The sequence below is a fragment of the Leucoraja erinacea genome, chromosome 18 (genome assembly GCF_028641065.1).
Source record: "Leucoraja erinacea ecotype New England chromosome 18, Leri_hhj_1, whole genome shotgun sequence".
Lineage (NCBI taxonomy): Eukaryota > Metazoa > Chordata > Chondrichthyes > Rajiformes > Rajidae > Leucoraja > Leucoraja erinaceus.
In genome coordinates, this window is record NC_073394.1 from 5,416,175 (window position 1) to 5,443,088 (window position 26,914).

The 26,914-nt window shown below is 45.2% G+C and overlaps 1 protein-coding gene across 1 annotated transcript in view; it reads left to right on the plus strand.

Annotated features, from left to right (window-relative positions):
* The first annotated feature begins 3,514 nt into the window (after positions 1–3,514).
* The window catches only part of tpcn2 (two pore segment channel 2), a 41,003-nt gene continuing 17,603 nt past the window's right edge, over positions 3,515–26,914 (plus strand). The window contains exons 1-11 of the mRNA XM_055649195.1: positions 3,515–4,240; positions 7,601–7,778; positions 9,952–10,068; positions 12,134–12,240; positions 13,864–13,936; positions 15,400–15,499; positions 18,839–18,904; positions 19,872–19,936; positions 22,952–23,055; positions 24,736–24,820; positions 25,745–25,831. Of these exons, the coding sequence (XP_055505170.1) occupies positions 7,722–7,778; positions 9,952–10,068; positions 12,134–12,240; positions 13,864–13,936; positions 15,400–15,499; positions 18,839–18,904; positions 19,872–19,936; positions 22,952–23,055; positions 24,736–24,820; positions 25,745–25,831 (861 nt within the window). The 5' untranslated portion in view covers positions 3,515–4,240; positions 7,601–7,721. The remainder of the gene's footprint in view (positions 4,241–7,600; positions 7,779–9,951; positions 10,069–12,133; positions 12,241–13,863; positions 13,937–15,399; positions 15,500–18,838; positions 18,905–19,871; positions 19,937–22,951; positions 23,056–24,735; positions 24,821–25,744; positions 25,832–26,914) is intronic.

Below are 26,914 nucleotides of genomic sequence, written 5' to 3' on the forward strand. Positions count from 1 at the left end.
GGTGATCGCTAGTTGACCTGGACTCAGTAGAAAGGGTGGAACGGTGGTGCAGCGGTAGAGGTGCTCCCTTGCAGCGACAGAGACTCTTGTTCGATCCTGACGACGGGTGCTGCCTGTGCAGACTTTGTACCCTCTCCCCGTGACCACGTGGGTTTTCTCCGGGTGCTCTGGTTTCCTCCCACACTCCAAAGATGTCCAGGTTTGTACGTTAGTTGGCTTTGGTAACATTGTAAATCGTCCATAGTGTGTGTGTGTAGGATCATGCTAGCGTATGGCGTGATCTCTGGTCAGCATGAACTCAGTCGACCAAGGGGCCTGTCTACACACAGTACCTCCAAACCAAACTATGTTTTGCAAGCCCTGTACCCTGGTAGAGGCAGATTGTTGCGCAGTGTAAGCTCGTATCAGCTGGGGAGGAGGTGACAGATGTGAGTGTGGATTGTTCTTGCGTAAAAAGGGATGCGAGCAGATTCTTTGCATATTTTTAAGGCAGAAGTAAATTGATAAGTAATCAAGTGATAGAGTAAATCCCTGTTTAAATAGGAAGGTCAAGTTGAGGGTATGTAAAATCATCTGTAATCTTAAATTGTAATTACTAATGGGAGCAAGAGGCCAAGTGAGTTAATCCTTTTCCTCATTCATATATTTGTATGAAAATCTGAAAAATGTGTTTCCCCTCCCCACCCACCCATCTGTGTGGGCTTCAGACCTAAATTAAAACAATCGTATTTAATTTTAGTAACAAAATATGACAGAAATTGTGTTTTGGACACGAGGAAATTATAAGATTATAACTTCAATATATTATTAATGACATTTTTAGTTGTGGTAGCAAATAAGGGGAATAGGTTAAAGTTGGGACGGGGTGAGGGGGGGGGGGAGATTTAATAGGAACTTGAGGGGAAAATGTTCACACGGAGGGTGGTAGATAAGTGGAACGAGCTGCCGGAGGAGGAAGTTGAGGCAGGTACCAGCACAATGTTTAAAGAATCATTTAGCCAGGTACATGGATAGGACAGACTTAGGGGGGAATATGGGCCAAAAGCATGTGGGTGGGACTAGTGTAGATGGGGCATGTTGGTCGTTATGGGCAAGTTGGGCCGAATGGCCTGTTTCCGTGCTGTGAGACTCTTTGAACAAATAATTCATTTGCTGCGTTGTCTTTAATTTAAATTGTTGTCCAGTTTGCAGGGTGAAGGAAACGGTTAAATCTTAGGTTTTTTTGTGCAAATTATTCAGTCTCAGAAGGAAAGCGTTATCTGAAGTGATTGTGACTGAACTTATGCTTGTGTAAACAGACCAGTGGGGGATATCTAATCAAATGGATTGTCGGGAAGGAAACGACGAGTCAGCAAAACTAGCGAGAGACTCGTCTGCAAATATTTAACATGGGGGAAACTGAGCTGCACAGTTGCGTGACATGCAGTGGTGGAGTTGCGTGCAGGAAGTAATGCAAGCTCTAGACAAAAGGAATGCATGTGTTCATATTGTGGGGGAAGGAACTGCAGATGCTGGAAAATCGAAGGTAGACAAAAGTGCTGGAGAAACTCAGCGGGCGAGGCAGCATCTATGGAGCGAAGGAAATAGGCAACGTTTCATCCAACTCAGTATCCCGTACCTGCCTTCGATCAGGGGGGATGGAGAGAAGGCAGGTACGGGATACTGAGTTGGATGATCAGCCATGATCATATTGAATGGCGGTGCAGGCTCGAATGGCCTACTCCTGCACCTAATTTCTATGTTTCTATGTTTCGAGCTGAAACCCTTCTTCACACCCAAAATATATACAACAAAATGCCGTGTCTGAGCAACTCAGCGGGTCAGACAGCATCTCTGGAGAAAATGAATAGGGGCGTTTCAGGTCGAGGCCCTTCTTCCTTCTATTTCATGCAGGTTATTTATTTATATTAGAATTTTTCCAATATCCCAAATGATTTGATACGAGGTGATAGAGCTTTATTGATCCCAGGAGGGATATTGATCGAAACCAATGGAATTGTGGAGTTGTTTCTGTAGCAAGGAAACGGGACATTAAATTTTGTTTTAGTTCTTACTTTAGAGATACTGCACGGAAACAGGCCCTTTGGCCCACCGAGTCCGTACTGACCAGCGATCGCCCATTCACATTAAAAACTATCCTCCACACACTGGGGACAATTTTACAATTACACCATGCTAATTAACCTGCAAACCTGTACGTCTTTGGAGTGTGGGAGGAAACCGGAGCTCCTGGAGAAAACACACGCAGGTCACAGGGAGAAGGTACAAACTTCGTACAGGCAGCACCCATAGTCGGAAAGGTAGAGCCCACAATGGTCCATTGTTGGCTGTGTGGAAGATGAATATGAACAGTGAAACTAGCAGGATGACCTGGGTGGGAGAGGGGTGGAGAGTGAGATGGAATGCAAGGGTTACTTGAAAATTGGAGAAATCACTATTCACACCGTTATAACCTGCTGAATTCGCTCCTGGAATGAGTACCTTCGTAACTCTGTCTATGCCGGAAACGTGGCAACTCTTTGTGAACTTTTTTTTTGTGCATTGTACACAAAAATAAAGACTTTCACTGTACCTAGGTACGTGACAATAACGTGTCATTGTTGTATTGCTGGGAGCTGCTTAACACCAGGTTCCTCAGCGGTTAACGTCAGTGGAATTTGAAGTACAAAAAAAAACCCGCCTATTATTTGAAGCATTTGATTTCAAAGAAACCCAGAAAGTAAACAAACACTGTTTGGTTTGATCAAAGGTTACCTGCAACTGGCTACATTCCTCCTCGTGTATTCCTCTCAACAAAATGAACGTGAAGTCTGAAGAAGGGTTTCGGCTGGAAACGTTGCCTATTTCCTTCACTCCATAGATGCTGCTGCACCCGCTGAGTTTCTCCAGCATTTTTGTGTACCTTCGATTTTCCATCATCTGCAGTTCCTTCTTAAACAAAATGAACATGTCGCCTTCCCAGCTAACTATGGGCGATTCTACATTTTGCTTGAACTTCGTCTCCTTTGATCTTTAGTTTTCACACCTTACCCTTTCATATCTCTAGTTTCCTTCTCCCCTGTCTTTCAGGTTGAAGAAGGGTCTCAACCTGAAACGTCACCCATTCCTTCTATCCAGAGATGCTGCCTGACATGCCGAGGTCCTCCAGCATCTTGTGTCTATCTTCGATGCAAACCACAATCTGCAGTTCCTTCCTACGTATTTCAGATGCAATCAGGCGCTCATTTATTTTGCAATTGATGAAGCGGGCAGACAAAGTCAGAGGAGGCAGCAGCGAGAATGGGTAAATGGGGTAGAGAATCGGGTTCATAGGGTGGTCACAAAGACGTTCGGCACATTAGCCTTCTTCAGTCAGAGTATTGAATATAGAATGTGCATGACAGATCTGCAGATGCTGGTTTACAACAAAGATAGACACAAAATGCTGGAGTTGCTCAGCGGGACAGGCAGCATCTCTGGAGAGAAGGAATGTGTGATGGTTCAAGTTGAAACCCTTCATCAGACTCCATCTTCAGTCTGAAGAAGCGCCTCGACCCGAAATGTCACCCATTCGTTCTCTACAGAGATGCTGCCTGTCCCGCTGAGCTACTCCAGTATTCTATTGAATATTGGGAGCTAAGGTACACAAAATTGCTGGAGAAACTCAGCGGGTGCAGCAGCATCTATGGAGCGAAGGAAATAGGCGACGTTTCGGGCCGAAACCCTTCTTCAGACTGAGGTTGTTTTTGTACAAGGCATTGGTGAGGCCACGTTTAGAGTATTATGTTTTGAATTTGTTAACCCTGAACTGCCTGACATATTATGGTCTGAGCAGAGAAAGAGAGATGTTCTTGAACTTTGCATTTTGCACTAAATTTTTTGATTTAGTAAAACAAATGCACATTTACTTTGATTAAATTCCGGTATAACAATGGTTTTTAATCCACCACAAGTGTTGCTAAGATTTATGGTTATCATCTCTGTGGATATCAAGCATTGCTTTTGGAGCTATTTGGAAGAATATTCATTTTGAGATCTTGGTCGGAGAATTTCCATCGATTCATTTAAAGTGCAATGTTCTTTTGAAGCCTAATTTTGAATTACTTTCTTTATGTTAACCTGAAGCTTGCCGTGATTTGTTGAATTTATGGTATATCCACTTTGATCTTTCACTTTTCTTACAGTATCGCACCATAAATCATCGCGTGGATTCCCAGTCCCTAAAGCTTTATCGATGGTACTATTCAAAGGCGTGTCAGCGGTAAGTCCTATCCTATAAGTGGCAGGAATAGAATTAGGCCCATCAAGTCTATTCCGCCTTTCAATCGAGGCTGATTCTATCTCTCCCACCTAACCCCATTCTCCTGCCTTCTTCCCATACATAACCTATGCCATCCCTACTAATCAAGAATCTATCTATCTCTGCCCTAAATATATCTACTGACTTGGCCTCCACAGCCTTCTGTGGCAAAAAATTCCACAGATTCACCACCCTCTGACTAAAGAAATTCCCCCTCATTTCCTTCCTAAAAGAACGTCCTTTAATTCTGAGGCTATGACCTCAAATCCTAGACTCTCCCACTAGTGGAAACATCCTCTCCTCATCCACTCTATCCAAGCCTTTCACTATTCTGTACGTTTCAATGAGGTCCCCCATCATTCTTCTAAACTCCAGCGAGTACAGGCCCAGTGCCGACAAACGCTCATCATGGGTTAACCCACTCATTCCTGGGATCATTCTTGTAAACCTCCCCTGGACCCTCTCCAGAGCCGGCACATCCTTCCTATGATACGGTGCCCGAAATTGCTCACAATATTCCAAATGTGGGCTTGCCAGTGCCTTATAGAGCCCCAGCATTACATCCCTGTTTTTGTATTCAAGCCCTCTTGAAATAAATGCTAGCATTGAGTTTGCTTTCTTTACGACTGATTCAATTTGCAGATTAACTTTTTGGGAATTCTGCGCTGGCATTCCCAAGTCCCCTTGCGCCTCCGATTCTGGATTCTCTCCCCATTTAGAAAACATAAAGCTCCGTCAGTTCTCTTCACAATTCTTTGTAAAAAATAAAATAAAAAAAATTAAATTGGCTGTTTTGTTGTTTATGCTGGTTGAGCTGCTGGCTCCCAGCACCAGAGACCCAGGTTTGATCCTGACCTCGGGTGCTATCTGTGTGGAGTTTGCACGTTCTCCCTGTGGATTTCTTCCGGTTTCCTTCCACAACTGAAATGCGTTGCGAGTTTGTCGATTAATTGGCCTCTGCGTTTCCCCTGCCGGGTAGGAAATGGATGAGAAGGCGGGATAATGTAGAACTAGTGTGATCCATGGTCAGTGTGTTCTTGGTGGGCCGTAGGGCCTGTTTCCATGCTGTGTCTCGAAACTAAAGTAATATTAGTCCCACGGAACTAGATTTAACTTGGTTTATTATTGCCACATGTACTGACAGACAGTGAAAAGCTTTAGTTGCGTGCTATCCAGTCAGTAAAAAGACTGTACATGATTACAATCAAGCCATAACCACATTGAATGGTAGTGCTGGCTCGAAGGGCCGAATGGCCTACTCCTGCACCTATTGTCTATTGTAAAGTCCAATTAAAGATAGTCCGAGGGTCTTCAATGAGACAGATGGCAGCTTAAGCCCACTCTCTAGTTGGTGGTCGGATGGTTCAGTTGCCTCGTAGCTGCTGGAAAGAGACTGATCATTTGGTTCCTTGATGGAGCTTGGCTCACATGGTTTGAAGGGTAAATATTCTGCTATTGAATGTTTTCTGCCAATTGGGATAATATGCTTGATGTTGCAGGCTCGGGGATGTTATGGCGTTGGATGTGGATGAAATAATTACAGAATGCCTTGCGTTTGTTTTGGCTATCAGCAGCTCGAGCTTGTGTCTGCATTTTTTATTCTGCACCATTGGAGACTGCTGTTATCGCTTCTGTGGCTGCTGTTTGTTGGAAGTTATGACTGAGCAGAAGTTAAGCTTGAAATTTTCGTTCAGCGCATTAAACTGAAGTGTTGAATTGAAAAATTCAGCATGGAAACAGGCCCTTCGGCCCACCGAGTCCATGCCTACCAGGGCGGTGGAGTTACTGCCTTGCAGCACCGGAGATCTGGGTGTGGGCGCTGCCTGTACGTCATTTGTACGTTCTCCCTGTGACTGCGTGGGTTTTCTCCGAGATCTTCGGTTTCCTCCCACACTCCAAAGACGTACAGGTATGTAGGTAAATTGGCTTGGTAAATGTTAAAAAAAAAAGTCCTTGGTGTGTGTGTGTAGGATAGTGTTAATATGCGGGGAGTACTGGTCAGAGCGGACTCGGTGGACTAAAGGGCCTGTTTCTGCGCTGTATCTCTAAACTTAAAAAAAAAAACAACCATCGATAACTCGTTTGCACTAGTCCTTGGTTATCTCAGTTTCACATCCTCTCCTTACAATGAACGGGAGACAATTACCTTAAAAACCCGTACGTCTTTCTGATGGAGGAAACCAGAGCACCCGGAGGAAACGGACACAGAACATGCAAACTCCACACAGACAGCACCCATGGTCAGGATCGAACCCGGGTCTCTGCCATTAAGAGGCAGACGTTCTACCAGCGGCGCCACTTTGCTGCCGTATTTGAACATGTTTGCTTGTCTGGATATTGACACGATTGTTGGGATTAGCTACGGTTATATATTTTGTGTTTACGAGTATTTATTGACCGCATTCAGGAATATTTTGACGAAGATCTTGAATAAAATGGCCGGAGACTGATTTCCTACTTTTTTTTTTTTGACTAACCTCATCCACTTACATCCCTCCCCTCTGGCTTTAAGTAGAAACATAGACAATAGGTGCAGGAGTAGGCCATTCGGCCCTTCCAGCCTGCACCGCCATTCAATATGATCATGGCTGATCATCCAACTCGGTATCCCGTACCTGCCTTCTCTCCATACCCCCTGATCCCTTTAGCCACAAGGGCCACATCTAACCCCCTCTTAAATATAGCCAATGAACTGGCCTCAACTACTTTCTGTGGCAGCGAGTTCCACAGATTCACCACTCTCTGTGTGAAATTTTTTTTCTCATCTCGGTCCGAAAAGATTTTCCCCCTTATCCTTAAACTGTGACCCCTTGTTCTGGACTTCCCCAACTGTGAACAATTTCACTCTTCTCCTTATCCAACACTCTTTTGTCTCCCTTTCATCACTATTCTTTGCCGCTTAATCTCCCCCCCCCCCCCCCCCCCCCCCCCCACCTAATGAAACCCACCTCATCTCTATCCACCTATCACTTGCCGAGCTACATCGTATCCCATCCTTCTTGTCCAGATTTCTGCCCACTACTGCCATCAATCTGGAATTCCCCGTCCTGAATGTCGAAGAACTTTCAAAGCCAGGATGGGACTCGTAAGCCACCTGAGAGTCCATAAACACAACAGAACGTACACCATCATCCTCGACATCGAGGGGTTAGCCACGACCATCAATCTGACGAAGGGTCCTGACCTGAAACGTTGCCTGTCCATCCCCCTCCGTAGGTGCAGCCTGACCTGCTCAGTTCCTCCTGCACTTTGTGTTTTGCTCCAGCTTCCAGCATCTGCAGTTCCTCGTGTTTCCATTATTTTTCTTCTCTTCTCTTCCAGGTTTCTGAGCAGCACTATCTTTGTGATTTTGATCTTGGCCTTTTTTGAGAAGCCTTCGTCTTTGAGCCTTACGTCTGATCTCCGATTCCGCCATGTAATTTGGGAGCCTTCCTGTGGACTAATGGAAGGGATTGAAGCTTTGTGCCTTCTCTTATTTATGGTCGATGTAATAATAAAGGTAAGGTGTTGACTCCAACAGGCAAGCGGGATTAATTGTCATAAGCACTGAGATGGGGCCATGAAAAACTTCCAAGATTAAAGAGAGTTTATTGTCATGTGTCCCAGATAGGACAATGAAATTCTTGCTTTGCTTCAGCACAACAGAATATTGTAGGCATAAATAAATACAGAACAGATCCAGAACAGATTCAGTGTGCCTGTGCGTGTGTGTGTGTGTGTACACATGCACACGCACACACACACACAAATAAACAGATAAAGTGCAATGATCAGAGATTTGTTTGAGTTGAGTTTAATAGCCTGATGGCTGTGGGGAAGCAGCTATTCCTGAACCTGGTTGTTGCAGATTTCAGGCTCCTGTACCTTCTACCTGAAGGCAGCGGGGAGATGAGTGTGTAGCCAGGATAGTGTGGAGCCGTTTTGAGCCAGCGACTGCGATAGACCCCCTCGATGGTACTTGCAGCAGCATTACAGTTTGTCCCAATAGATAACTTAATAAAACAAACAGAAAAAAGTTCAATAACTAAAAATCCATTAGCCACTTAATAATCTTTGTCCAAGTTTATTAAATTCTGAAGTATGCTATGGGAATATTCAACCTGAGAAAAAGAGCATGGTTGCAGTATTTATCTTACTCTGCAATTATTTTTACATTTCATTTTATACGCTAGAGGCAGGAAACATGTTCCCGATGTTGGGGCAGTCCAGAACCAGGGGCCACAGTTTAAGAATAAGGGGTGGGCCATTTTGAACGGAGATAAGGAAAAACTTTTTCACACAGAGGGTTATGAATCTGTGGAATTCTCTGCCTTGGAAGGCAGTGGAGGCCAATTCTCTGGATGCTTTCAAGAGAAAGTTAGATAGAGCGCTTAAAGATAGCGCAGTCAGGGGTTATGGGGAGAAGGCAGGAGAATGGGATTGAGAGGGGGAGATAGATCAGCCACGATTGAATGGCAGAGTAGACTTGAAGGGCCGAATGGCCCAATTCTGCTACTATCACTAATGAACCATGAACTTGTCAGTTCAGAAAGAGCAATGATTGCAGGTTCATTTACAACTGCTCCGATAATGTAGCAGTCACCACCATCAGTCTGCCCGAAACGTCACCCATCTTTTTTCCCCAGAGATGCTGCCCGACCCGCTGAGTTACACCAGCATTTTGTGTCTATCTTTGGCAAAAACCAGCATCTGCAGCTCCTTCCCACCGCATCTGTAGTTCCATGTGATTCCAGACAAAATTAAATAAGCTTAGACCCGCTGACCTAACTGTGCTTGTCTTGCTGTTGCAAAGGTGTTTTCAATAAGCGAGTTCGGTATTCCGATTGCGCATGCCTAGGTCATAGGTCACGCGCGATAAACACTTTCGGCCATCGCGCTGGCTGTAAGCCTGGGCCCCGTCAGTCCAGGGCTGTAGGTTAAGGTATGGATGTTCAGGTTTTCGGAGTCATTCGTAACTGTCACTGTATGTCATGTTGTTACTTGCGGGCGGAGCACCAAGGCAGATTCCTTGTATGTGACTACTTGGCCAACAAACTTACTTGCTTACTTAGATAACCCGGCGGGACAGGCAGAGTTGGGCTGGGGTTAGCGCTTCTCCTCCGCGCTGGCTGTGGGCCTGGGGCGCCGTTCCCGTCTGACTCCCGACGTCTCCTGCCGCCCCCAGACGGGGGGCGGGGGGAGGGGACACTCGAGAGGGGACGGGGATGGTCCATTGGCGGTTTGGTGGTGCCGGAGACCCGGGTTCGATCCTGGCTGCGGAAGAGGCGCAGGTCTGTGTGCGTGTGGCGGCACGGTTGCCGAGAGTGTTTATCGCGAGTGACCTTTGACCAATCCCATGATTCCTTGCGTTTTTTCGGAATACCGAACTCACTTATTGTTCTTTAAGAAGGAACTGCAGATGCTGGAAAATCGAAGGTAGACAAAAATGCTGGAGAAACTCAGCCGGTGCAGCAGCATCTATGGAGCGAAGGAAATAGGCTATTTCCTTCGCTCCATAGATGCTGCTGCACCCGCTGAGTTTCTCCAGCATTTTTGTGTACCTTCACTTATTACTCGGCTCTCTGGACTGCCTTCCTCTCTGGTAAGGCTCTTTCCTTGTGAATGTTTCTCCTCTGTTAAAGCACGTCTTGACTTTGAGATTTTGTTTTGAACGCATTTCTGTTTTAATGCAGAGTTATCTAATTGGATGGGAAGAATTTCGGAAGACAAAATGGCTGATTGCCTACACTCTTGTGCTCGCAGTCTCCACGATTGATTGGATGGTGTCCATGGGCCTGTTTTGTGAGGAGGTAAGATGCGACTTTACAAGTAGATTGGACACAGTCGGGTTAACAAGGTGAGCTGCAGTGAAGGCTGGTGTTGGTTGATCCCAGTGCTGTAAATGATGATCCTATAACCGCAAACTATTCTCAACTTTAGACAATAGGTGCAGGAGAAGGCCATTCGGCCCTTCGAGCCAGTACCGCCATTCAATGTGATCATGGCTGATCATCCTCAATCAGTACCCCGTTCCTGCCTTCTCCCCATATCCCCTGACTCCGCTATCTTTAAGCGCTCTATCTAACTCTCTCTTGAAAGCATCCAGAGAACCTTCTTATGTATTGCAATAGGCTCATAACATGCTGTAATATTTGAGTTCCATTTTGTTCTTCAACATTACTGATCATTAAATACTGTGACTGAACTCGGGGCAGCAAGAATGCACAGCGGTAGAGTTACTGCCTGACAGCGCCAGAGAGCCGGGTTCGATCCTGACTACGGATACTGTCTGCACGGAGCTTGTACGCTCTCCCCGTGACTGCTTGGGTTTTCCCCGGGTGCTCCAGTTTCCTCCCACACTCCAAAGTTCCCAATCAATCACAATAATACTTTATTAGCCAAGGTAGACAAAAGTGCTGGCGAAACTCAGCAGGTGAGGTTGCATCTATGGAGCGAAGGAAATGGGCAACGTTTCAGGCCAAAACCCTTCTTCAGACTGATGTAAGGTGGGGGAGTGGGGGGGGGGGGGGGGGGGAAATTGCTCCTCCAATTTCCCCGCCGTGCTCACTCCGGCCATGGAGGAGGCCCAGGACAGAAAGGTCGGATTCGGAATGGGAGGGGGAGTTGAAGTGCTGAGACACGGGGAGATCACGTTGGTTAATGCGGACTGAGTGGTGCAGTTCCTTCTTGAAAACTTTACGAGCCAAGTATGGTTTGCAACATACGAGGAATTTCATTTGCCAAGTCGGTCATACAAACAAAAGCAATGGAACACACAAAATACATTTTAACATAAACATCCACCACAGTGACTCCTCCACATTCCTCACTGCGACGGAAAGCAATTTAAAAGTTCAGGTTTGCAGGTTGATAGGTTTGGTAAAAATAGTGAACTGTCCCTAGTGTGTAGGATAGTGCTCTAGTGGCTGAAGGGCCTGTTTCCGTGCTGTACCTCTAAACTAATCTAACCACTTGGCCACATTGGCAGCAAACCCGACCCTTCATTGTTTAGTTAGTTTAGTTTATTGTCACGTGTACCGAGGTACAGTGAAAAGCTTTTGTAGTGTGCTAACCAGTCAGCGGCAAGACTACATGATTGCAATGGGGGCGTCTACAGTGTACAGGTGCAGGACAAAGGGAATAACGTGGTTAAAGTAAGAAATGCTGCCGTTGGAGTCGAGGTTAAAAAGAGTGGAGCGATTGTAATGAGTGATTTCCGATCCGTGTCTGGGACCAGCACGCTGAGATTCGCCTGGTTCGGGAGTGGAGCTGCCAACTCTCTCACTCCTAAATAAGGGACAAATTCCCGATGACAATTCGTTGACCGACTCAGCCGTGGCTGGGTGAATGATGAGTTGGCCCCGGGTGCTGGACTGCACACAAAGCCCAGCCGGCGGGGCCAGCTGAGGAGTTTTGGCCCAGGCCGCGCGCAAAGTCCGGCGCCCCATCCAACGCATGAACCGATGATCGGCCATGAGAAGGAAGGGGTGGTGGTGTCGCCGGGCTGCCGACCGACGGGGTCACGGGCGAGGCAATGCTGCTGCTGCACTGCATGGGCTGCACCAAGTCGGGACGGGTGAGGCGGGGCCGGACGTGGAGCTCCAACCCGACAGTCCCGACCCGAGTAGTGGCAATCAAAGACAAGGGCGGTCCCGTACGGGACAAACCAATTTAGCCCAATACACGGGATGTCCCGGCTAATACAGGACAGTTGGCAACCCTACTTGGGTGCCATCTTTGTCATCATTGTGTGTGTGTAGAATTTTTCATATTATCGACATATTCAAGCTCGGCTAAGTTCATGAGTTGTCCCATCCGCGTCCCACATTGTACTGCTGATGAATCTGTACCTTTTTTTAATGTCTCCCCCTCTAGAGGGTCAGGGTGAGAAGAATTCTGCGACCTTTCTTCCTCCTCCAAAACTCGTCTCTAATGAAGAAAACATTGAAATGCCTCAGACAGACATTGCCTCAAATTGCCAGGTAAAAACTGTCGAACTACTTGAAACTTGCATGGTGAATTTGCAAGATAAAGTCCGATTTAAAGGTAGTCTGAGGGTCTCCAGTTACGAGGTAGATGGTAGGTCAGAACCTGTCACCATTTGATGAGAGGATGGTTCAGTTGCTTGATAACAGCTGTGAAGAAACTGTCCCTGAATCTGGAGGTGTGCATTTTTTAAATTTTCTGTACCTCAGTTCAGCAATTCACTGCAGCGTTCTTATAACTGGTCCTACGAACGCATGGTTAAACGTTTTTAGCTGGCTGGTTCTCGAGTTTTAAAACCTCACAGGATGTATTAGAACTATAAATGCACCAAATTTGTTTGCGTTTATTTGGTAGCTGAAGGGTTTTTCCCTACTCAACAACATTGCTCACCTGGAAGTAAGTTAGTCAATGTACAATTAACCTCCTTGGCGTCTTAAGGCCCTGTCCCACTTTCCAGTGTTACTCACGAATTCTCCCGAGTTTTCCCCTTGATACAAACTTGGAGAGTGTCTGTAGATATATCGTAGCGGCTCGTAATGCCAGCCGTAGATTCTCGGGGCATCAGGTAAGACAGACTCTACTTTTAGCTCAGTTTATTATTGTCATGTATTACGTAGATACATAGACAATAGGTGCAGGAGTAGGCCATTCAGCCCTTCGAGCCAGCACCGCCATTCAATGTGATCATGGCTGATCATCCCCAATCAGTACCCTGTTCCTGCCTTCTCCCCGTACCCGGGGCATCAGGTAAGACGGACGTTTTTTCAGCATGTTGAAAAATGTCTACGAGTTTAAAAAAAATAGCCCCGAGTACCTACGGCTGGATATTACTGTAATTCTCCGAGTTTGAATAAAGGGGGAACTCGAGAGAATTTGTGAGTAACTCGGGGAAAGTGGGACAGGTTTATTAATGGAAAATTATTCCAGTATATAAAAGACTATATGAAAGCCCCTTCGGCAGGTTCATCGGTCAGATGGTTTAGAGGGATATGGGCCAAACGAGGCCAAATGGGACTCGCGTAAATAGGGCATCTTGGTCACCATGGATGAGTTGGGCTTGAGGACCTGTTCCCAGGCTATATGACTCTCTGGCCCTATCTGCTTCTCTGAAACGTCCTGTCATAGGTTGCGGTGGGGACTCTTATGGTGGCAGCATTTGAGATGCCTCTAGATCGGAAGAATGTAGAAACAAGAACAGCGGATGCTGGTTAATGCCATCCGAAGAAGACCCAAAACATCACCTATCCATGTTCTCCACAGATGCTGCCTGACCCGCTGAGTTACTCCAGCACTCTGTGCTCTTTTAGATCAGGAGTCCAGTCAAGACAAGAGTGTTTTGTTGCCACATGTCCCAGACAGAGCAATGAAATTCTTGCTTGCAATATAATAAACAAGGAAATAAAAAGTTCCACAGACACATGCAAGTCTGTAGTTCAGACCACATGGGTATGGAGTGATATAGATCATATGCAGGCAGATGAGATTAATTCATCTTGACATCGATATCGATGTTGTGTGCTGTCGGGCTTGTGCCTGTGATATAAGTTCCTATGTTTTATAGGGAGAGGAGTCGGGGTAAAACTACAACTGCAAGTTAATTTTGTGTTGTACTTCTCCAGTGTGATGCTGCTTCTGGCCTTGCACGTGCTGCTGTTCACCATGATCGCCATGCTACTGTTCGCCCGAGCCCAGGTGAGGTACATTCCACCACTACCCGTCATGTTGATGGAGTGTGACAGGAAGATGGGTTGTCCTTTGAATATCCTCCGCTTCAATGAGACGAGCATTTTCAGCGAAGGAAAGAACTGCAGATGCTGGTTTAAACCGAAGATGGACAGAAAAAGCTGGAGTAACTCAGCGGGGCAGGCAGCACCTCTGGAGAGGGGGAATGGGTGACATTTCGGGTCGAGACCCTTCGTCAGACTAGTTAGGGATAAGGGAAACTCTCCCCGAACCAGTTTGAAGAAGGGTCTCGACCCGAAACGTCACCCAATCCTTCTCTCCAGAGATGTTGCCTGCCCCGCTGAGTCGCTCCAACTTTTTGTGCCTATCTAAGCATTTTCAGTTCTTGTTTTGCAAACAATGACACATTATATTCCTGCCGCTCTTTCTGCGTTTCATGACTCAATGGTGATAGTGCTCTACAGCTGACAATTAATCTACAAATGGGTTAGGATCGGGGGAAAGGGCAGAGGTGGAAGTCTGAGGTCCAAAAAACGTTATGAACTTGTGTTTCTTCATTTTTATCTAAATACTTCAATTAGCTCCTCTTTTGACTGCGAGGCAGCCATTGTCAAACTGTGCCAGAGAAAATTATTTGCAAAGTGTTCCTTGGCTCTTTGACCTTTGCTTTATTATTTTTTTTTTTTTTAAGTTTTTAGTTTGGAGACTAAACTAGATCGCTGTTTAGACTATCCTACACACTACAGAACTTCATATTTTGCTTGGGTACATTTACACCCCAGCGGTATGATCATTGACTTCTCCAATTTCAGGTAGTCCTTGCTTTCTCCCTCCTTCCCCTCCCCTTCCCAGCTCTCCCACAGCCCATTGTTTCCATCTCTTCCTCTCTTCTTCCCGCCCCCCCCCCCACCCCCACATCAGACTGAAAGCCAGCACCGCCATTCAGTGTAATCGTGGCTGATCATCCCCAATCAGTACCCCGTTCCTGCCTTCTCCCCTATTCACTGACTCCACTATCTTTAAGAGCCCTATCTAGCTCTCTCTTGAAAGTATCCAGAGAACCTGCCTCCACCGCCCTCTGAGGCAGAGAATTCCACAGACTCACTATTCTCTGGGTGAAAAAGTGTTTCCTCGTCTCCGTTCTAAATGCCTTGTCCCTTATTCTTAAACTGTGTCCCCCTGGCCACAGGTACATCCAATATTTTCAAGTTGCCTCGTTTATTCTGGGTTGCAAATTAACAGACTGAGCTGTTACTTTCCATGTGTTTTTGATTGTGCATATCCCTGTGTGATACCTTGTGCGATTAAGCTATTTATCCTGTATCGTTGTCTCTGTACTGTACACTGACAATGACAATTAAAATTGAATCTGAATCGGTCTGTTTGATAATGATGCGAATTAATTGTGACTAAACTCAAAGCCGTAACGGTTAAGAATAACAACTTTCTTTTCCTTGTGAAACCTTCTCCAGAATTCGAAGGAGAATAAAGAATGGAGGGCCTATTTTCAGAATGTGTCATCGTCTTTGACCTCGTTATTGGTTCTGCTGACAACAGCCAACAATCCTGATGGTAGGTTTGGATTAGATGTGGTTTGGAAAGAACTGCAGATGCTGTATTAAATCGACGTTAGACGCAAAATGTTGGAGTAACTCGCTTGGGTAGCTCACACCCCAGCGGTATGAACATTGAGTTCAAGTTCAAAGTAAACTTTATTGTCAATTCAAATAAATTGGATTGAAATTGCGTTTCCCCGTACTCCAAATGTGCAAGTAATAATTATAACACAGACAGACAATATGCCAATAAGATAGGCAATATACATTATTTAAAATATACACAGTGTGCCAAACTGTAGTAAAATTTTGAGGTATGTTATTAAGGTGCAATAATAAAGGTGCAATATAGAAAAGTGCAAATAGCATACTGCAGACAATGAGTTAAATGTTCATGGAATTTTCTTGAGTGTGTTGAGTTGTCTGATTGCCTGAGGGAAAAAGCTGTTTTTGAATCTGGTGGTTTTGCTCCGCCTGCTGCGGTAGCGCTTGCCAGATGGTAGGAGAGTGAACAGTTTGTGTGCTGGGTGGGTGGTGTCTTTGATGATATTGGTTGCTCTCTTGCGACAGCGAGATGGGTATAAGTCCTGGATTGCAGGTTGGGGTGATCTGGTGATCTTCTCCGCTGTCCTCGCCACTCTTCTCTAACTTGAGATAGCTAGCCCTTTCTTTCCCTCTCTCTCCATCCCCTCCCCCTTCCCAGTTCTTCCTCCAGTCTTATGCCCCTGTCCCACTTAGGAAACCTGAACGGAAACCTCTGGTGACTTTGCGCCCCACCCAAGGTTTCTGTGCAGTTCCCGGAGGTTGCAGGTGGTTGCCGGAGGTTGCAGGTAGTGGAAGCAGGTGGGGAGACTGACAAAAACCTCTGGGAACTGCACGGAAACCTTGGGTGGGGCGCAAAGTCTCCAGAGATTTCTGTTCAGGTTTCCTAAGTGGGACGGTGGCATTATTGCCTCCGACTACATTTTATCTTTGTCCCGCCCCCTCTCCTGACATTAGTCTGAAGGTCTCGACCCGAAACGTCGCTTATTCCTTCTCTCCAGAGATGCCGCATGTCCCGCTGACTTACTCCAGCATTTTGTGTCCACCTTTGGTAGGTTTGGATTGTTTACTCTTGAGGCCAAATATTATTTGCAGTCTCATCATGATTGTAATTATTTCAATGGGAAATATTTGGTGTATTGTCTAAAGTTTAGCTTACAGGTCCGTGCATGGCAATGGTCCTTTCATGTAAACTGTTCCTAACCGAACAGTTTGCAAGTCGGAAATATTACTTTTTGAAAAGTTCAAAAATGTCATTTTTGAAAAGCCATTGGTGGCGGAGATGCCTGTAAAGGCCAGCATTTACATCCCATCGATCTCCTACCTGTTCTTTTGGACACGCTGGAGGCAGGAAACATGTTCCCGATGTTGGGGGAATCCAGAACCAGGGGCCACAGTTTAAGAATAAGGGGCTGGCCGTTTAGAATGGCGATGAGGAAGCACTTTTTCACCCAGAGAGTTGTGAATCTGCGGAATTCTCTGCCTCAGAAGGCAGTGGAAGCCATTTCTCTGGATGCTTTCAAGAGCGAGTTAGAGAGAGGACTTAATGATAACGGAGTCGGGGGAAATGGGAGAAGGTGGGAACGGGGTACTGATTGTGGATGATCAGCCATGATCACAGTGAATGGCAGTACTGGCTCGAAGGGCCGAATGGCCTCCTCCTGCACCTATTGTCTGTAATATGTAGGGGCTGTTCATAAATCAAGAGCTTGGAGCCTGTATTTGAAGAGCTCATAGTCAAGAATCATAGAACATAGGAAGGTTTAAGGTTAGAGTGGAAAGATTTAATAGGAAGCAGAGGAGCAACTTTTTCACTGAGGGTGGTGGGTATATGGAGCGAGCTGCCTGAGGAGGTAGTTGAGGCAGGTGTTGTAACTGTATTTAAAAGGCACTTGGACAGGTGCATGGATAGGAAAGGTTTAGAAGGATTCGGGGGAAGACAGGACCAGCTCAGATGGAGCATCTTGGTTGACACAGAAAGTTGAGCTGAAGAACCAGTTTTGTTGCTGTGACTCTAGCTTTTAAGCTCTATAAACCAAAATAATTATCTTGGTTCTATTGCTCCAATCCAGAACAATAAACAGTATTTTTGATTGATTAGCAACCTGAATAAGGTTATAAATATGGTATTAGTAATGTCTTCCAAACCCTATGAAGTTGTTCCATGCAGCGTAAGATGTTGGCTGATCTATATTTTAATTTTCTTTATTGCCGTCCTTTGCTAAATGTGGTTAATAAATCAGTGTCTGACTTTTTTTACAATTCGATAGATGACCTAATCTACTAATTGGAAGTGTTGTTGTTACTTCCCTGACCATTGTTCACTGTAACTTGGGATATTTTTATTATCCACCTTTTTGTCAATAGCTGTATTGGGTTCTGCTTTGAGTTGTGGCAAAGCTGAGGGATTAATCTCTAACAGGACGTTGAATGCATGGATGGTTTGTAACTGGGTAGATGGGAGGGTTATTCTTGCACTGTGTTCTTGTTGTGTGTGCATCATGGCGAGTGTACCAATGTGCAGGGGTGTTGCTAGTCCGATCCTACACACTTGGGGCAATTCACAGAAGCCATTTAACCTACTCACCACGCACGTCTTTGGAATAGACAACAGGTGCAGGGGTAGATCTTTCGGCCCTTTGAGCCAGCACCACCATTCAATGTGATCATGGCCGATCATCCACAATCGGTACCCCGTTCCTGCCTTCTCCCCATACCCCCCTGACTCAGCTATCTTTAAGAGCTCCATCTAACTCTCTTTTGAAAGCATCCAGAGAACTGGCCTCCACCGCCCTCTGAGGCAGAGAATTCCACAGACTCACAATTCTCTGTGTGGAAAAAGTATTTCCTCATCTCAGTTCTAAATGTCTGGACCCCTTACTCCAACTACGGCCCCTGGTTCTGGACTCCCCCAACATCAGGCACCCCTAACATCGGGGAACATGTTTCCTGCTTCTAACGTGTCCAAACCCTTAATCTTATATCCCAATGACATGCAGGATTGTAGGTTAATTGGCCTCTAGTAAATTGCCCCTGTTGTGCAGGGAGTGGATGAGAAAGTGGGATGATGTACAACGAGTGTGAACGGGTGATCGATGGTCGACGTGGATTCTGTGTTTCCGTGCTCTATCTCTGAACACAATGTCTCAGTTTCGTGCCAGTACACTCAATTGGCTCAAGAACCATAAGCTCTCGAATTTGGCTTTGATTTTATTCTGCAAAGATGCATTTAGTGTTATCAAATTGCCCCATCACTACCTTCCAAACTATGTGTTAGTTTTACTGAATGATGCAACACTTTCCTTCCTTCTAGTGATGATTCCAGCCTATTCAAAAAACCGAGGCTATGCACTTTTCTTCATCGCCTTCAGTATTATTGGTGAGTCTTGTGCTTTGACCTACAATTTACAATTTAAATGTTATACCTTGCACTATAACATTTTGCCTGTGTTTAAATGTAATGTAATTATGTGAAGCACTTTGGGGTCAATGCAAGTTGACTAAAAATGTGCTATATAAAAAATAAGATTATTATAATGTTAGACTGCAGGAAGTTATGGATGTAGCCCAGACCATCACACAAACCAGCCTCCCTTCCATTGACTCCATCTCCATTTTACGCTGCCTCGGCAAGTGTCAGCAGTATAAAGGATGAGTCACACCCCGGTTACTCCCTCTTCCATCAGGCAAGAGGTACATAGGTGTGAAAACACACACCTCCACATTCAGGGACTTGGTCATCTCTCTGCCATTGTGGTATCTAGTGGACCATTCAATTATAAATTCTGGACATTGCCATAGACTTTAGACTTACAGCACCAAAACAGGCCCTTCAGGCCACGGCAACCAGCGATCACTCATACACTATCCCACGCACTTGGGACCATTTACAATTTGTTTTCCCAAAGCCAATTAACCCACAAACCGATACCCCTTTGGAGTGTGGGAGGAAACTGGAGCACCCACAGGGTCACGGGGAGGCAATATGCTCGTAAGATCATAAGGAATAGGAGGAGAATGAGGCCATTTTGTCCCATCATGTCTACTCCACCATTCAATCATGGCTGATCTATCTCTCCCTCCTAGCCCCCATTCTCCTGCCTTCTCCCCATAACCTCTGAAACCTTTTGATCTTGTGAAGTGGCTACAGACATCACCCGTAGTCGGGTTCGAACCCAGGTCACTGGCGCTATGAGCTAGCAACATTACCGCCGTGCCGCCCACCAACCATGGGATCTGTTCATTGTGAATGTTGGTGACACAGATTTAAACGGTAAGTCTGGCAACTTCCAGTAACTTAATCGGGAGATGAACGAAAATTGAGTTGCTGCTTTTTGTCTCCTCAGGAACCTACTTGTTAATGAATTTACTGACGGCTATTATTTATAACCAATTTCGCGGATATTTACTCGTAAGTATTCCTTTTGGGCAGTGATTGCTTTTCACGAACAATTAAAGCTTTCAGGCGGATTCCCAAGGGCAAGTTTGATTAGTGTTTCTGTAATGAGGCACCACTACATAAATCTCGTGACAACCATTTAGCTCCGCTGTTTATGAATAGAGGACTGAGCTCTGGCCTTCGTAGTTCTTCATATCATCTTTCCCCTGGGAGATGTGGACGGCGTTGAAAAGAGATTGTTTCAATTTTATTTCCCTTTTTTTTTGGGTTAGAGCAAATTTGAAGAAGGGTTTCGGCCCGAAACACTGCCTATTTCCTTCGCTCCATAGATGCTGCTGCACCCACTGAGTTTCACCAGCATTTTTGTCTACCTTATCATTTACTTTGATTGTTCATTGATTCCCCCCCCCCCCCCCCCAGAGATTATACCGATTACAATTAATAGACAAAGTACTTGTGCTATAACTCCAGGATAAGCACTCAACTAAGAAGAGCAAGCCCAAAGCTCTAGAGTTTAGGAGATTGAGAGGGGATCTTATAGAAACTTACAAAATTCTTAAGGGGTTGGACAGGCTAGATGCAGGAAGATTGTTTCCGATGTTGGGGAAGTCCAGGACAAGGGGTCACAGCTTAAGGATAAGGGGGAAATCCTTTAAAACCGAGATGAGGAGAACTTTTTTCACACAGAGAGTGGTGAATCTCTGGAACTCTCTGCCACAGCGGGTAGTTGAGGCCAGTTCATTGGCTATATTTAAGAGGGAGTTAGATGTGGCCCTTATGGCCAAGGGGATCAGAGGGTATGGAGAAAAGGCAGGTACGGGATACTGAGTTGGATGATCAGCCATGATCATATTAAATGGCGGTGCAGGCTCGAAGGGCCGAATGGCCTACTCCTGCACCTAATTTCTATGTTTCTATGTTTCTAAAGCCCAAGTATTATCTAACTAACTAAACATACCAAGTTACAATAAATAGCTCTCAGCAAAAAAATGAGAAAATATGATTTGGTTTATTCAGTTTTTTTCCCCATCATATATTTAGGTATGTGTTCATGAGACAAAGGAGCAGAATTAGGCCATTCGGCCCATCGGGTCTACTCCGCCATTTGATCATGGCTGATCTATTTTTCCCCTACTACTCCAATTCCTTGCCTTTTCCCCCATAGCCTTGACACCTTATTAATCAAGAACCCCCCAATCTCCAATTTAAAAAAAAACCCCAATAACATGGCCTCTCCTGCCGTCTAAGACAATGAATTCCACAGATTTGTCACCCTCTGACTAAGGAAATTCCTCCTCATCTTCTTTCTAAAGTAGGTGCTTTATTCTGAGGCTGTGTACTCTGGTTCTAGACTCTCCCACCACTGGAAACATCCCCTCCACGTTCAATCTATATCTAGGCCTTTTATTGATCGGTAGATTTCAATGAGATCCCCCCTCTTTCTTCAGAACACCAGTGAGTACAGGCCCAGAGCCATCAAACGCTCCTCGTAAGTTAACCCAATCATCCCCCTACTTTATAACCCTCAATATTCCCTCTGCTTTATACACAGCAACTGTTTTGTCTGTTATTTTATCAATGGCACAAATTGGGTAAAGTTACCCAGGAACACATTGTCAGCGCATGTCCCAAATGCTGGTCGCAAGAAGAACTTCAATGCATCTTGGCTCATTTAAAGATGGGAGGGAGAGGGGGGAGAGGGAGGGGTATAGCTGAGATTTTTGTAATCTTTACTATGGTGGCTTTATAATGGGCAGCGCCAGAGACCTGGGTTTGATCCTGACTACGGGCGCTGTCTGTATGTAGTTTGTACTTTCTCCCCGTGACCGTGTGGGTTTTCTTTGGTTTCCTCCCACACTCCAAAGACGTACAGGTTTGTAGGTTAATTGGCTTGGTAAAAATGAAAATTGTTCCTTGCGTGCGGAGGGCAGTGTTGGTGTGCGGGGATCACTGCTCAGTGCAGACTTGGTTGGCTGAAAGGCCTGTTTCTGCGCTGTATCTCTAAACTAAACTACTCGTACCTGGTGATGAGTCTTTGTCAAGAGTATTGGAGCCTTCAGGAAAGAAATGTAACTTGAGTTCCTGAGGAGTAACTCAATCAGTCAGGACTAGAGGGCCCAAGCTGTAGGAAGAGATTGAACAGGCAAGGACTTTATTCCTTGGAGCGCAGGAGGATGAGGGGCGATCTTATGTAGGTGCACAAGATCATGAGAGGAATAGATGGGGTAAATGCATCGTTTTTTTGCCCAGAGCAGGAGAAGCAGAGGACATGGGTTTAAGGTTTGGGGGGCGGGGGCCGGATGTGGAGGGGGAGAAGATTCAAGAGCATGTTGGGTGTATGGAACAAGTTGCAGGAGGTGGATGCGATCGTAATGTTTAAGAGACATTTGGATGGGATGGGTTTAGTGGGATATGGGCCAAACGCAGGCAGATTTGGCAAGTTGGTCGACATGGCCAAGTTGGGCCGAAGGGAGTGTTTCAATGCTGTACAACTCTATTCTGGAACTCTGATCCAGTGAAAGCAGAAATATTTTTCCATTAATCTCGCTGTAGATACATATGCAATCTATCCACGTGACACGAACGCCATAGAGACACAACAGGGAAATTGGCCTTTGGTCCACTGAGTGCATGTTGTCCATCAACCATTCATTAATATTTTGATGGAAGATTTGAAAATTCTTCCTCCGGTATTTTGGAAGACTCTGGATTTCGGAATCGAGAACCAGAGGACATGGGTAGAAGGTGAGGGGGGGGGGGGGGGGGGGGAAGATTTAATAGGAACTTGAGGGATAACTTTTTCATACAAATGGTGGTGGGGTGTATGGAAGGAAGTACTTGAGGCAGGTATTACCACAAGGTGTAAGAAACATTTAGACGGGTATGTGGAATGGACAAGTTTAGAGGGATACGGGCCAAACGCAAGCAGGTGGAACGAGTTTAGATGGGACACGTTGGGGTCGAAGGGCCTGTTTCCAAACTGTATGACTGCAATATGTTCATACATTTTATTTTGCCTTTCTGCAGAGTTCTGTTCAGACGTCCATTGTCCGCCGGTGCTTGGGTATTCGTGGTGCCTTTGAGGTGCTTTGTTGTGGGCATGCCACCAAAGGTGGAAGAAGGGGATCTTTGTAAGGGACTCCACTTCTTTTTTTTTTTTTTGTTTTTTTTTGTTTTTTGTTTATTTTATTAGAAGTTAATACAGCACAAAACAGTACAGTGGAACCTAATTTTAGGTGCCAACTATGTAATACTGTAATCCATTCTATGTACAACCTCTAGTTTTAGGTTATGAGAAGGAAGTAAGCAAGACAAGAAAAAGAAAACAATAGAAAGGGGAAAAAGTGGAAAAATAGATGGTAGAGAGTAGAAAAACGTGAAGTGTGTATATAAAAAATAAAAAAGGAAGAGAGAAAGTGGAAAGTAGAAATAGAAGAGAAGGCCCCTTAAAAGAGAATTTTTCAAATCTGTATTCGGAGATGTAGATCTATCCGCATCATGAACTGAAATCAGCAATCCTTACGGTACCGCTGCATCACATGATTCCAAAAAGTCGATGAAACTCCTTAAGAATTGGTCATATTTATCTATTAGTCGGAGTCTCATTTCTTCAAGGCGTGCTATGTCCATCATATTCCTAATCCACATTTTAACAGTTGGTATGGTTGTATTTTTCCAAAATTTAAGTATCAATTTCTTTCCAATTATTAACCCATAATTAAAAAAAACATTTTGATCTTTATTTAAATTGGTATCTTCTCCTATTATTCCAAATATAATCCATTCCGACTCCATTTCTAAACCTTGTCAGAGATTATGACTTCATGTGCCATGGAGTTGAAATATTGCATTGTCAAAACACCATGTGGGTGGCTCGGCGGTAGAGTTGCTGCTTTGCAGTGCTTGCAGCGCCAGAGACCCTTGTTCGATCCCGGCGCTGTCTGTACGGAGTTTGTACGTTCTCTCCGTGACCGCGAGGGCTTTCTCTGAGATCTCTGATTTCCTCCCACACTCCACAAAGACTTACAGGTTTGTGGGTTTATTGGCTCGGGTTTGTATACTTGGTAGAAGTATAAATTGTCCCTAGTCTGTGTAGGATAGTGTTAATGTTTAGGGTTCGCTGGTCAGCGTGGACTCGGTGGGCCAAAGGGCCTTTCCAATGCTGTATCTCTAAAACTAAAAACCAAAAAAACTTGAATTTGCTTTCTAAATAGTATTCTCTTATGCATTAATTCATGATGTAACAATTGACCAGTACCAATAATGTCCTTCCTCAAATTCGGTGACCAAACTTGCACACAATACTCCAGGTGTCTCACCAGGGCCCTGTACAACTGCAGAAGTACCTCCTTGCTCCTATACTCAAATCCTCTCGCAATAAAGGCCACAATGCCATTAGCTTTCTTCACTGCCTGCTGTACCTGCATGCTTACTTTCATTGACTGATGTACAAGGATACCCAGGTCTTGTTGCACCTCCCCTTTTCCAAATTGGACACCATTCGGATAATAATCTGCCTTCCTGTTTTTGCTAGTAAAGTGGATAGCCTCACATTATACTGCATCTGCCCATTGACCCATCCTATCCAAGTCACCCTGCAGCCTCATAGCATCCCCCTCGCAGCTCACACTGCCACCCAGCTTTGTGTCATCTGCAAACTTGGAGATGTCACCTTTAATTCCCTTGTCTAAATCGTTAATATATATTGTAACTAACTGGGGTCCCAGCGCTGAGTCGTGGGGCACCCCAGCCGCTAAGTACAAGTGACGACAAAGTCATGATTTAAAAATGATCTTGTCTCTTTTCATCAGGAGAATGATGGTGAACACCAACACCGTGGTCCAAGTCCTGCAGAAAGTGACCATGTCTCCATTGCATAAGCAAGAAATGATTAAGGTGATTTAACATTTTGGTGTGGAACTGAATATCCTTCTGCAATGTGGGGAGCTAGGCGGCACGGTGGCGCAGCGGTAGAGTTGCTGCCTCACAGAGCCAGGTACCCGGGATCGATCCTGATTACAGATGCTGTCTTCGCGGAGTTCGCCCGTTCTTGCGCCCCCCGAGTGTTTTCTCCAGGTTCTCCGTTTTTTTCTCACGCTCCAAAGACGTACGGGTTTGTAGGTTAATAGGCTTGGTATAATTGCAAATTGTTCCTGATAATAGACAATAGACAAGAGGCGCAGGAATAGGCCCTTCGAGCCAGCACCGTCATTCAATGCGATCATGGCTGATCATCCCCAATCAGTACCCCATTCCTGTCTTCTCCGCATATCCCCTGACTCCGCTACCTTTAAGAGCCCCATCTAGCTCTCGCTTGAAAGTATCTAGAGAAACGGCCTCCACTGCGCTCTGTTTTGTCATCCAAGTTATGGTGGTGTGCAGCGTCTATTGGCAATGACTCGACTACAGTCCGTCTGTCCTTTTTATTTTTGTCTCGTTAAATGTATCTGAATCTAGTTATTTTTTTATTTTTTAGCTGTGTATATGTGTGTTCGGGGGGGAAGGGGGGGGGGGGGAACTGTTTAATCTCATCCCTGTTCGAGGACCCAACCTTTTTCCCTGTCGGCTCTCCGGTGTCGTTCCACAGATTCACCACCCTCTGACTGAAGAAATTTTCTCCTCGGTCAGGAATGTCCTTTAATTCTGAGGCTATGACCTCTGGCCCTGGACTCTCCCACTAGTGGAAACTTATACTTGGACAAAAGTGTCTATTGAATAGCAGTTCTGCTTTGAAACGTTGCTTACGCAATAACACAATGCCTATCGGTTCTAAGTATAGGTTATTTGATTTAATTAGTGCAATCATTTCTACTTTTCTAGCAAGCCAAGGCATTCACACATGACTGTGTAACAGCTGAACAGTTTCGAATCCTCTTTGATGAATTACAGAAGGAAACTATGAGAGAGGTTTGTCATTGAACGTTATTAATTCTGTGCCTGTTTAAATTTGGGATTGGCCCGGGTATTAGCGTTGACATTTGTTGATCATTCCACTGAAGATAGATACAAGAAGCTGGAGTTACTCAGCGGGTCAGGCAGCATCTCTGGAGAAAAGGATTACGTGACGTTTTGAGTCGAGACCCTTCTCCAGACTGAGAATCAGGGCAAATAGAAACAAAAGATTAAGATGGTGATTAGAGAGATATGCAACAAAAGTAACTCTAATAAAGGAAACGGGGCCGTTGTTAGCTTTGTGCTAGGTGAAAATGAGTTATAGACAACGAAACTCAACACGATGAGCATTCCACCTATTGCTGATTTTCGACTTCAGAGATACAGAGTGGAAACAGGCCCTTCGGCCCACTGAGTCCATGCTGACCAGCGATCACTGGATGTGCTGGATTGTAGGTTATTTGGCTTTGGTAAAATTGTAAATTGTCCCTAGTGTACGGGGTGACTGCTGGTCGGCGCGGACTCGGTGGGCTGAAGGGCCCGTTTCTGCATTGCATCTCTTAGGAGTATTTAAAAAAAAAAAAAAAACAGCGCAGGAACTGGTCTTTTTGTCCACGGTGTCCAAGGCAAACATGATGCCAAGATGAAGTTACCTCATCTGCCTGCTCGTGGTCCCTCATGTCCATATGCTCGTCTAAAAGCCTTTTATCTCCAATAAGGGGCTTGCAGGTGATGTGATCGCTTGCAAAGGGTTTACAGTGGCAAGTCATTGTTATAGGAAAGATGTTGTCAAACTGGAAAGGATACAGAGATTTATGAGGATGTCGCCAGGGCTAGAGGGTCTGAGCTATAGGGAAAGGTTGAGTAGGCTGGGACTCTATTCCTTGGAGCGCCGGAGGACGAGGCATGATCTTATAGAGGTGTATAAAATCATGAGAGGAATAGATCGGGTAGATGCACAGAGTAGGTGAATTGAAGACCAGAGGACATAGGTTTAAGGCGATGGGGAAAAGATTTAATAGGAATCTTAGGGGTAACATTTTGCACACAAAGGATGGTGGGTGTATGGAACAAGCTGCCAGAGGAGGTAGTTGAGGC